Source organism: Chironomus tepperi, unplaced genomic scaffold, assembly GCF_022539635.2.
Source record: "Chironomus tepperi strain 1889 unplaced genomic scaffold, CSIRO-AGI_Ctep_v1 contig_172, whole genome shotgun sequence".
Taxonomy (NCBI): domain Eukaryota; kingdom Metazoa; phylum Arthropoda; class Insecta; order Diptera; family Chironomidae; genus Chironomus; species Chironomus tepperi.
The window spans coordinates 79,360-89,910 of record NW_027226294.1 but is presented as its reverse complement, the minus strand read 5'-3'; the positions used below and the strand labels follow the sequence as shown (position 1 = coordinate 89,910).

Genomic DNA, 10,551 nt, shown 5'->3' with positions numbered 1-10,551 from the left:
GAAACTCTGGTTCAAAATTTGAGCGACTCATATGAAAATTGACCACCTCCACAATTTACTATTTTAATGTTATTGCACTTTAATACTTGATAATCTACGCCGATTTCTCAAAATTAATGCATATATGGACTTAAACATTTAAATCCTGCAATTGCTTAATAAGTTGTTGTGCTTCATTTTTAGAAAAACAACAAAAGCCTACTGTGGAGTTAATACATTTTCATGTTGGTTCACTCAAATGTTCAAAATCGAATCCTCCTATATTTACATATTTCTCAGACATAAAAGAAATAAATTGTGCATTAACTAAGTAAATTCAATACTTAATCTCGAATATCAGCATGTAAATTGAAAAATAGTTTTAATTAAAGTTCAAAGTATAACGGCCAAATAAAATTTGAAAAAACTCATTGCAATTGAAAAATAAATTTTGTTTTAAAAATGTTAATTATTTAGTTTTTGAAGTATTTGGAGGTGTTTAAGCGGAATCACAAGAGTTTAATATAATTAAAGGCACTTCATAGACCTCGAGTATTGTTCTCAATACAAGAGAAAATGTTGAAAAACAATCCAAATACCAGAAAGAAGATGCAGGCAAGTTTTTCTTCTTATGAACTTTGTGTACATAATTTAATTCAATCATGAAATTCATGAAGAACTTAATAAATGATTAATTGTGTGACAAATTCTATTGATTTATCATATTCAGGTATCGTTTGTGATTCGAGATGCTGAGGAGAAGCGTCATAAAAGAGGTGTGAATAGTTTACAACTGGATCACAATAATGGACGATTATTTAGCTGTGGACGAGATGCGATAATTAGAATATGGAATACAAATCAAGTGAATATGGATAATTCCTATATACAATCATTAGAACATCATAATGATTGGGTGAATGATATTGTTCTCTGTTGTGGAGGACGTAATTTAATTAGTGCTAGTTGTGATACAACTGTTAAAGTCTGGAATGCTCATAAAGGCTTCTGTATGTCAACACTACGAACCCATCGAGATTATGTGCAGGCATTAGCTTATGCAAAAGATCGTGAACAAGTAGCCAGTGCTGGTTTGGATAAACAGATTTTCTTATGGGATGTTAATACATTGACGGCATTGACTGCAAGTAATAATACAGTAACGAGTAAGTATATATTTTATTGACTATAATCATTAATCAAATTCATTTCTATTCTTTTTATTAAGCTTCATCGTTAACTGGATCAAAACATTCAATATATGGATTAGCAATTAACAATTCTGGGACGATTATTGCAAGTGGAAGTACTGAAGCTGTAATAAGATGTTGGGATCCAAGAACGTGTAATAGACTAATTAAACTTAAAGGTCATACTGAAAATATAAAAGCATTAGTAATATCAAGTGATGGAAGTCATATCCTTAGCGGAAGTAGTGATGGTACAATCAAATTGTGGAGTGTAGGACAACAAAGATGTATTCAGACAATTCAAGTTCATACTGAAGGAGTATGGTGTCTATTAGTCAATGATAGTTTCACTCATGTCATATCCGGAAGTCGTGATAAGAAAGTTTTCATGACTGAAATTAGAAATCCGTACAATTCTGTTTTAGTTTGTGAGGAAAAAGCTCCAGTTTTGAAAATGTGCTATAATATAGACTATTCAGGAATATGGACAACAACATGGAATTCGGACATAAAAATGTGGAAGCTTCCGAAAGCTGATAAGCTATCTAATCAAAAAAATTCATCAAATTTATCGCTCAATGAGCAGCAGCCAGTAGTTCCAGTTAATACAAATGAGGAGAAGCTAATTAAGGGTGGTGCAGCTGTAGAAAAATATGTCGTGCTTAACGATAAGCGTTTTATGGTAACTCGTGATACTGATCAAAATGTTGCCATTTATGACGTTTTGAAGGCAGTAAAAGTTGAAAATCTCGGCAAAATTGACTTTGATGAAGTCGTTAAATCTCGTAACAAAATGGTTTATGTTCCAAATTGGTTTACAGTTGACCTTAAAACGGGGGTAAGTTGCTCATTATAATAATATTGGTCGATTAAGTTCCTAACAATGCTAATTTATTTTTATTGTAGATGCCAACAATAGTTTTAGGACAAGATGAAGTCGATTGCTTTGCGGCGTGGGTTTCAGCGACGGAAGCAGGCTTAGGAGTTGGTCATTCAGAAAATGGATCAGATCCTAAAGTTAATTATGGTAGTCTTTTATTGCAAGCACTCTTAGAATATTGGCCACAACCGATGGTCGAAATTGATAACGATATTCGTGGAAATGAATATTTCAAAGTCCCAAAACATACGCCAATTTTATTTAGGTATGTTAATAAATCATTCATAATAATAATTTTTGGACATGCTATAAATTAATTTGTCTAATTGTAGTGAGGTGGGCGGTCGAACAGGCTGTAGATTATTAGTAAGAGACGCAGCAGGAGATACAGAATCACAGCTATTGCACGAAGCAGTTCCCTCATGGGTCGCAGACGTTGTGATTGATCGAAACATTCCACGATTTATCAAAATTCCATTTTTCCTTCTTCCTCATCCATTGATGGTCAAACAAGATCGAATGAAAAAAGTAAGCAGTTAATTTTATTCTCCAGCACAGGCAATGATTTATAATTATTATATATTTTCTATTTTTAGGATCGATTAATTGCCAATGAGTTCATTCAGTGCCGTAAAGTATGTGAACATGTTCTTGACAAGATTCTCATGGAAAATCCAGCGCCAACAGGTGTTAACTCATCACAAAATAATAGCGACACCAGCGAAGGCTCTCAAATTCCAGCCGAAGATAAAATTGAATTGTTATGCAATGACGTTGTTTGTGATCCATCAATGGATCTACGGACTGTTAAACATTTTATTTGGAAACAATCGAGCGATTTAACGTTTTATTACAAGACGAAGCCAAACTTTAGTTAAGATGATAGTCAGTCATTTCACATACAATTTAAAAATTTAATGAATTTAGGATTCATTTTGTCTTAATAATATCAAACAATTCGCCTCAATAATAATTATAATATAATTAATTATTTAAATAATAACAAAGTCTCTTTTTCACAAAAACCCTACCTACCTATGTCCATGTACATTTTTATGTTCTTTTAACTTAATTATTCTTTTTGGATTCAACAAATTATTATGCATTTATTAAATAAATATTGAGAAACAAACAAATTCACATTGGATAGGCATTAAAACATAAAAACAAAAAATAGGATGAACAATGAAAAATTTAAGTTTGGAAGAATCATGTATTTCCAAAATATCTTGCGTCTTTATTTATTTTTGTGATATATAGTAAAGATTATAATCTATTAAATAATGTAACAAATAAATATTAATGAACTATTTAGAAAATGAAGCTATGTGACTTTTAATACTGAATTTCCAGATCCATACTTAACTGACAAAGAGCATACTCTGAGTATACTCACTTTTGTGAGTATGCTCATTTGTATGAACAAAGCATGCTTTGAGTATGCTTATTAATGTGAACATGCTCTTTGTATGTTTGGGCATGATACTTTGTATCCAACGATATTTCCTTTAAGGCCGTTATCAATCGACATCCAAAGCAGTTCAAAAAGTACGGTTTAGAGAGAAGTCACTGTATTGTTTTTGTTAGGAAAAAATATATTTAAAATTGAATTTTGCTTAATTTAAAAGTTTAAAGAGCATAACAGCAAATATTTAATAATGGCTTGCTCCGTGGCTATAATCTCAAAAGACGTAAGTTGAATTTAATTAACAAGACCTATGATTCGTGCTGAAAATCAATCAAATTTTATGGAGGAAAAAAAGTTTTTATCATCCAGTGCTTCATTTCTGTTTTGGATGAAAACTCATTAATTTTATGTGCTGGAATTCGATTAGTGCTGTTCATTCTCTTCTAAACAATCAAATAAACAAGATCAGTTCAATAAATTTTATTGTCTTCCAGAACATCCAGCATAATTCATTTGTTTCATTTTCTTTATGATCCATAAATATCCATTAATCTAACAAATTTAATTTTCTTTAGAATTCTCCATTGTATGTGCTAGCAGCTGATATTGAGAAGGAGATTGAATTGCAATATTGTTTCCATTCAGCGCTTGATATTGTGGAAGAAAAGTCGAATGCAGCAAACAAAAATCCAGATACAAGAGATTTATTCTTAGGTTTATTGTATGCAACGGAACTATACAAAATATACGGCTATATGACCAATACCAAAATCAAGTTCATACTAATTGTCGATTCACTGAACAGTGCTTTTCGAGAAAATGAGATACGCGCAATGTTCAGAAGTATACACGTTGAATATGTAAACTATATTTCCAATCCTTTCATCATTCCTAATGAGCAAATATTCTCAAAGTAAGTGTGTTTATTGATTAATTGATTAAGGAACAACAAAAGATTTCTAAAAATATACTTTTCATTTCTCAGATCATTTGATCGAAATATTCGGAATATCTGCAAAGTGTAAATCAACAGCTACTCTATTTTCTCATCGCAATTAAGAAATGAAGACTTGGGAGTTAAGTTCACTAGACTGAGATTTGTATGATTTTTTGGGCTGTCTGTTAACAACATCCAGTTAAGTTGAAGATTTTGTGTCGAGTGATACTTTTTGCATGGTTTGGTCGTCATCCAGAGTGTCATAGCTATTTGGACATCCACAAATATTACCTGAATGCATCATACAAATCGGAAGGATTAAATCCCATCCGCTCTAGTGAAATCAACTTCAAATAAAATTATAAATTAAATGATCATCAAAGGCATGCATGAAATTAAACCTGACTTTGAAATGGCAAGAAAAGAAGAAGAATGTATTAAAGGAAATAAAAATTTATGTATTGTAAAACCCGCTAAAAGAAATTTATGAAAATGAACAGTCATTTGAAGCTGCATGTACTTGTCGAAAGGAAAAATCATAATATTTATCTCTAGTTTGCCATGCGATACAGCACACATAGCGACAACTACGCATGTCTAGTGAGAGAGCTTTAAAAGCACCACATGGCACGAATATCCTTTCTACCATTCAATTGTTTTTATTTGCTCACGAGAATTCTCGAAACGTGTGTAACATTTTTTTGTGTGTGCTTTTCTTCCTTTCTTCATTCTCATCATCAATAAGTAGTAGGTTTCATCTAATCCACAAATTCAGTACGAGTTTGAAATTCGAAGTGGTCGGTTGTGGCACAGGAAGAATAAAATAAAAATTATTGTCGTATATTCATTTAAAAAGAAGAAAAATTTGGAAAGAAAAGAGAAGTGAGAGAGCTTTTAATGGAGCTCCAATAATATTTATTGATACAGAAAAAGGGAAAAAATATAATGTGTTTAGTAATCATAAGCGTAAGCATAAGCATGTATTAAAAATAAACAACGGCCTTTAATCTTTAGTGAACTGTGAAAAAAGAGGAATTGATAAAATATCCATAAAATGTGTTTGTGAAAGGGTGAAAATTATAGTAAAGGAATGAGAAGAGAAAAAAAATAATCGATGAATAGAATGCTTCTTATACATATCTATATACATACATGTACTGACTGTCGTGGTGCTTTAGTATCATGTGAACAATAAAAAAAACTTTGCCTTTCGTTCAGCATAATCGAATTTGTGAAAGGAAGAAAAGCTCTCAAAAAAAGGCAAATAAGTCAAAAATTTCTGTCGATGAAGCTATAACAGCAGCATAATTCGGCATATTTAGGAGGAAAAAAGCATTCGACCTACTTTTCTTTGTCATCATTGATTTCTCATCCTCAAAAAAAAATCAGACAAACGGAGGAACAACAACAAAAAAAAAATTCTTGCTTCCTCTGCCTCCTACTTCACATAAACTTTATGTTTTCTTTTTCCCTTTTGCCATCTTCCGCTTAAGGATGATGTTGAACATGAGAATGGAAATAGGAGAAGAACAAAAAAAAAATTATTACTTATGAGAAATTACATTCGTAAAGAGCGTGTATGGGAATTAAGCAATTCTCGTGAGCTTTTGGCATGAAGAAATACACGCACAAGTTTCCGTCTCAAACTTCTTTATGGAACTGACGAAAAAACCACATGAGGATTTTCATTCAACCCCTCACACTCTCTCTAAGGCATTAGTGGATCTTAAATGTTAAACGTCTTACTCAACTCTGATATATTATTCTTATTGTGAATGCATACATACCATACATGTATAATTATCTTCCTTAGTCATTATGACATGTAAGGAACTTTCTCATGATACATACATATTCTTTTAAACTCATTTCCTAAGTGAATTTTTTGGATGATGACTTTTTAAACTGAATGGAATGTCAGAATTTATATGAACGAGAAGTTTGCGAGATGATTAATAGGATATAAATTGACTCTTGTGTCATAATTTTGCTGAAGGCTGGAAATTGTGTTTCTTTATTTTGTGGAAGTTGAATCAATTATATTTATGGATTTATGAACAGAACTAACTTAGATTGACAATTGAATGTTTAATTTGAATCTCAGGATGTAATGGATTGTAGGGTTTGGTGATGAACAAATAGGCGTTGATTTGTTGTACCATCCCAGTTGTTCTATGATAAAATACATAAGATGTTCTTGATAAATCCAAGAAAGATCTCAACTTTGGACAGTATAATATGCCTCACACTTCAAATTCTTTTATTTCCTATATCAATCTTCCCCTTCCAGCATTGAAGGAACTAATACAGTGTCCATTATTGGCAATCCTTTTTATATCGACAGAACTCTAATATAATTGATTGAGAAATCGGTTTTTGGTGGGAATTGAACCCACAAACTCAAAAACGAAAGGTTTGCCGATATCTGGTTTGTTGCATTGCCTCTCAGCCACAGTGGAGTTCTTGCAGATTCGCCTGTACATCACTCGATACTCCAGAATCTATACTGCTCAGACACTACTCAGTGATTCCAATTTTACTCACTTTCATACTCAGATCTATCGCTAATAAGTGCAACTTTAAAAGATTGCTTTCTCACTTGATTTTTCTTTAAAGGAACAAGCGTGTAACAAAGCATAATATACAAAACAATTCTCAAAAGTTTTGACAGCAATATGCCATTGCTCCAATAAACTTCATATTCCTTAATACCAGCGTTATCCAAACTTTTTTGTATCACGGCACACCTTGGTGGTAAACCTCGACCGAAACTGTATATGATATACTGTTCTTGGCATTACTGGTGTGCTCCGAGCCTAGGGTACTACAAATAGGTTTCCATCTGACTCTATTGCTGGTTCTGTCACAAAATTTGTACAAATTATCCGTGTTTAGATCTAACTGACATTCTCTTAGAACCGTTCTACGCCATGTTGCTTTTACAGCTCCAGGACGTTTTTTCCTTGTGGTTAATAAATATACATCTTACTAACTTTTATTAGAAAAAAAATTATTAAAATAATGTGTTTCTTTTAATACACTTTTTTACCTAAAATGTTATAAGATGTATTTTTATTTTTTTATTAAATTTGTTCGAAATTTTAGTGAAGTAGTAAAATTTTGTATGAAAGTTGTTCTTTTTTACTGTGGTTTGCAAACAGCAGTGTTCTAACTGGCATTTCTTAAGGTTCAAAAGAAGGGAACATTTGACACCATTTGTGTCGCATACAACATTTTAGTGTGTAAGAATTATCATCATTTGTAACAGTGCATTTCTGCAGGTTTATAGTTTAAATGTATTGAACATTGAATTTTGTTTTTTTGATATATAACAGCAATGCTTGGATGATTTTTAATATACATTTCGTGAAAGGAAATCGTGAATATACCTAGATCACTTTGAATCAATTATTAGTCTCCGAAAGGTAGACATCCGTTTTTATGAATGACAAATTAGTTACATTTTGAATAGAACAAGCACTTTGTGACAGAACATTTAACCCATATTTTTCCAATAAATCTATCCTAAGCTGAATTTAATTTTAAAGAAAAATTCAATGAACGCTTTTTTACCGACAATTCCAATTAAACGCGATGTCATGCTTGACGGGATTGCCTTCAAGAATTGAAATAGATAGAATGAAAAAATAAAATAGAACGAAGAAAGTTCACCATTATATAAATAAATTGAGTTTAATTTATCTTACATAAAAAGTTTCACTCTATGAATGAGGAGATGTAAGAAAGACGTCGCATTATATGATAATTGAAATAGCAGTAAAAGAACTGATTTTTTTCCATTAAAATTCCAATGAACTTTGTCGAAAAGAATATTTATTGTGATTTTTTCTCATCATCTAAACTGCTTTTATCGATCCAAAAAATTGTCAAATGATGAAGGAATGAAGAAACAAATGAAGGAAAAATTCAATTCTCCTCTTTATTAGGAATAATAGACTGGACAAAAGAAAAGAAATAATACAAAAGACTTTTTTTTTACACAGGCAGTAGGACATAATGAAATTAAATAATTGAATGATGAAAAAGATCAACTAGGAATGAGGGGGGTTTACAGGAGCTTAAAGCTTTATTTTACTGTGACACATTTTGTCAGAGTTGAGAAATTAAAGTATTTGCTGGACATTAGGCATCTTTGTAAGCTATGGGAAGATAAAAGATCAAAATTAGCTGTTTCCACAAGCTTAGAAGCGTTTGTATAGGAAATACCAATTATTATTTGTATTGTCGTGAGCATTGCACGAATCCTCGGTCATATCGACACCACGTACTCACAAATGAGTAATTGCAACATTTATGGTAACTTCATTTTAGGTTCGGTATTAATGAAAGCTCTCATTCCAATTATTCAGTCAGTTATAATGCATCCAGATCCTTTCCAAAAAAGCTCTCTACGATGAATTTACGGCTCTCGTTTCTATTATCATTCCAACTACATCAATGATGACCCGTTCTAACATTTTACGTTGCCTAATTCTTAATTCCCGTCATTAAAACTGCTGCACTTAAGAAGCCGAAGAAGTATCTAAACTTCCGAAAAACCACTAAGTCGGTGATGGGATTCGAACCCTGAAGTTCAAATTCAAAACCAATTTTTGTGACCCGCACCTTGCTAAGTGAGCTATCAAGGCACTTTTGCCTTACTATTGCACTGGCATATTTAGCTACATATAGCTCAATATCCCGGATTCCACTTTACTTACTACATCATTGGAAGAACAAATCATACCTCTACCCAATTTCCTCACTTTTTTGTCTCGGATCATAGTTTAAGTACTTTTTTGGCCTAGGAACTCCAGCGGAACATTGTAACCGCCATAATAATGGGTCGAAAGCATCCTTAGCGTCGGTTCCAAATGATGACATCAGGACAATTTCTCGTCTTACCGTTCATATGGCGTCGTAGCAGTGTCCTATCAAACACACTGTATGAACAATAGAGAAATGTATCCAAGATATACTTAGAATTTCTATAGAAATCTCCATCACTTAGAATTGCTATTTGTGTCGTATAGAAATGACCACTTATCATTAATTAATTTATCATCATTGTAAAGTAAATCTCCCATTCTTTCTCGAATCCCTTTATTTTTCCTGATGAAAAGAATCGAAAAGAAAAGTGTAAGTAAAAAAAGGGGGAAAATGGAATGGATTATGATGAGATGAAATATACTTACTTCTTATTTTTCAAGGGCTGGTTTACATCATAATCTTCTAATAATGCTCCTTTCTTATTTTGTGTTCTGCTCTATCAATGCTTGTTTTCATGCTCATCTCTTTTAGAGATATTTAAGGCAAAAGACGAAACAATGGAAACAATGTTTATTAAATTTCAATTTCATTGAGTTATGCTTATTATTATACATTTATTCAGAATGAAAAAAAAAATGCTTTAGGGCGCTCAAAACGGAATTAGAAATTAAGCAAGCCATAACGTTGTATCTATGCTCATTGTGGGGAATATCTTTAGGAGTTAAGGAGTGTGAGAAAATTAATTTAATCTGACTTAACATGCCAGAACGGTAGAATGACATTTTTGCTTGACTTGAGCTTTATGCCTTCCCAAAAAATGCCTAAAATGAAATACCACACGTTCTACGAGGAATTCTTTTGTGATTTTTGCCAACCCTAAATTCGCTCGTGTAGATATATTGAGCATTTCGATTTGCTGTTTGGATGTTTATTCTATACAGAAATAATTATTTTAAAAATCATGAACAATGAGTCAGCTATTATCTCAAACTTTTAAATGGTAAATATCTTAATTTTTTTGTAATAAAATGCTGGAAGAAATTCGAAGATGATTAATGACTTTTCTTTGCATAAATTGAAAATGGAAGTTTAGCAACGATTGTTCAGATTGCATTGTATTCCACAGTTTAATCATATTTAGTGCCTTGCAGATATCATTAATTTCTATCTCAATTTTCGATCAACTAAAGATTCAGAAATTACGTTCGTTCATAAATAAGCTGAATTAAAGGAAGATTATAGATTGTGAAGTACTAGTATAGATTTACTACTTACTTATTTCGCTGGTCGTATAAATCAATTGTTATCATGAACAATGGCCTCAGGTTTATGCCTTTTAAGCTGGATATCTTAATTTTTAGTAAAAAATGCCAATTCCCGATGCCAA

General features: G+C 31.9%; 2 protein-coding genes across 4 annotated transcripts in view; both read left to right on the top strand.

The window, feature by feature from the left end:
- Positions 1 to 416: 416 nt before the first annotated feature.
- Positions 417 to 3,372, top strand: LOC139088915 (WD repeat-containing protein 48 homolog). Its single transcript, XM_070638272.1, has 6 exons — positions 417 to 594; positions 710 to 1,145; positions 1,208 to 2,007; positions 2,076 to 2,314; positions 2,382 to 2,577; positions 2,646 to 3,372. Exons 1-6 carry the CDS (start codon positions 556 to 558, stop codon positions 2,925 to 2,927), a joined length of 1,992 nt encoding a protein of 663 aa, XP_070494373.1. The 5' UTR covers positions 417 to 555; the 3' UTR covers positions 2,928 to 3,372.
- A 1,110-nt stretch (positions 3,373 to 4,482) lies between these two features.
- LOC139088975 (uncharacterized) overlaps positions 4,483 to 10,551 on the top strand; it is a 64,267-nt gene continuing 58,198 nt past the window's right edge. For all 3 annotated transcript variants that reach the window (XM_070638351.1, XM_070638353.1, XM_070638350.1), the window contains exon 1: positions 4,483 to 5,360. The gene's annotated coding sequence lies outside the window, so the exon portion shown is untranslated. The remainder of the gene's footprint in view (positions 5,361 to 10,551) is intronic.

Excerpts from the sequence above, each read along its gene's own strand:
- LOC139088915 (XM_070638272.1), top strand. The coding sequence starts at position 556 with ATGTTGAAAAACAATCCAAATACCAGAAAGAAGATGCAG. Across the intron at positions 2,008-2,075 it reads CAGTTGACCTTAAAACGGGG|ATGCCAACAATAGTTTTAGG; the intron begins GTAAGTTGCTCA and ends TTTTTATTGTAG. Across the intron at positions 2,578-2,645 it reads AACAAGATCGAATGAAAAAA|GATCGATTAATTGCCAATGA; the intron begins GTAAGCAGTTAA and ends TTCTATTTTTAG.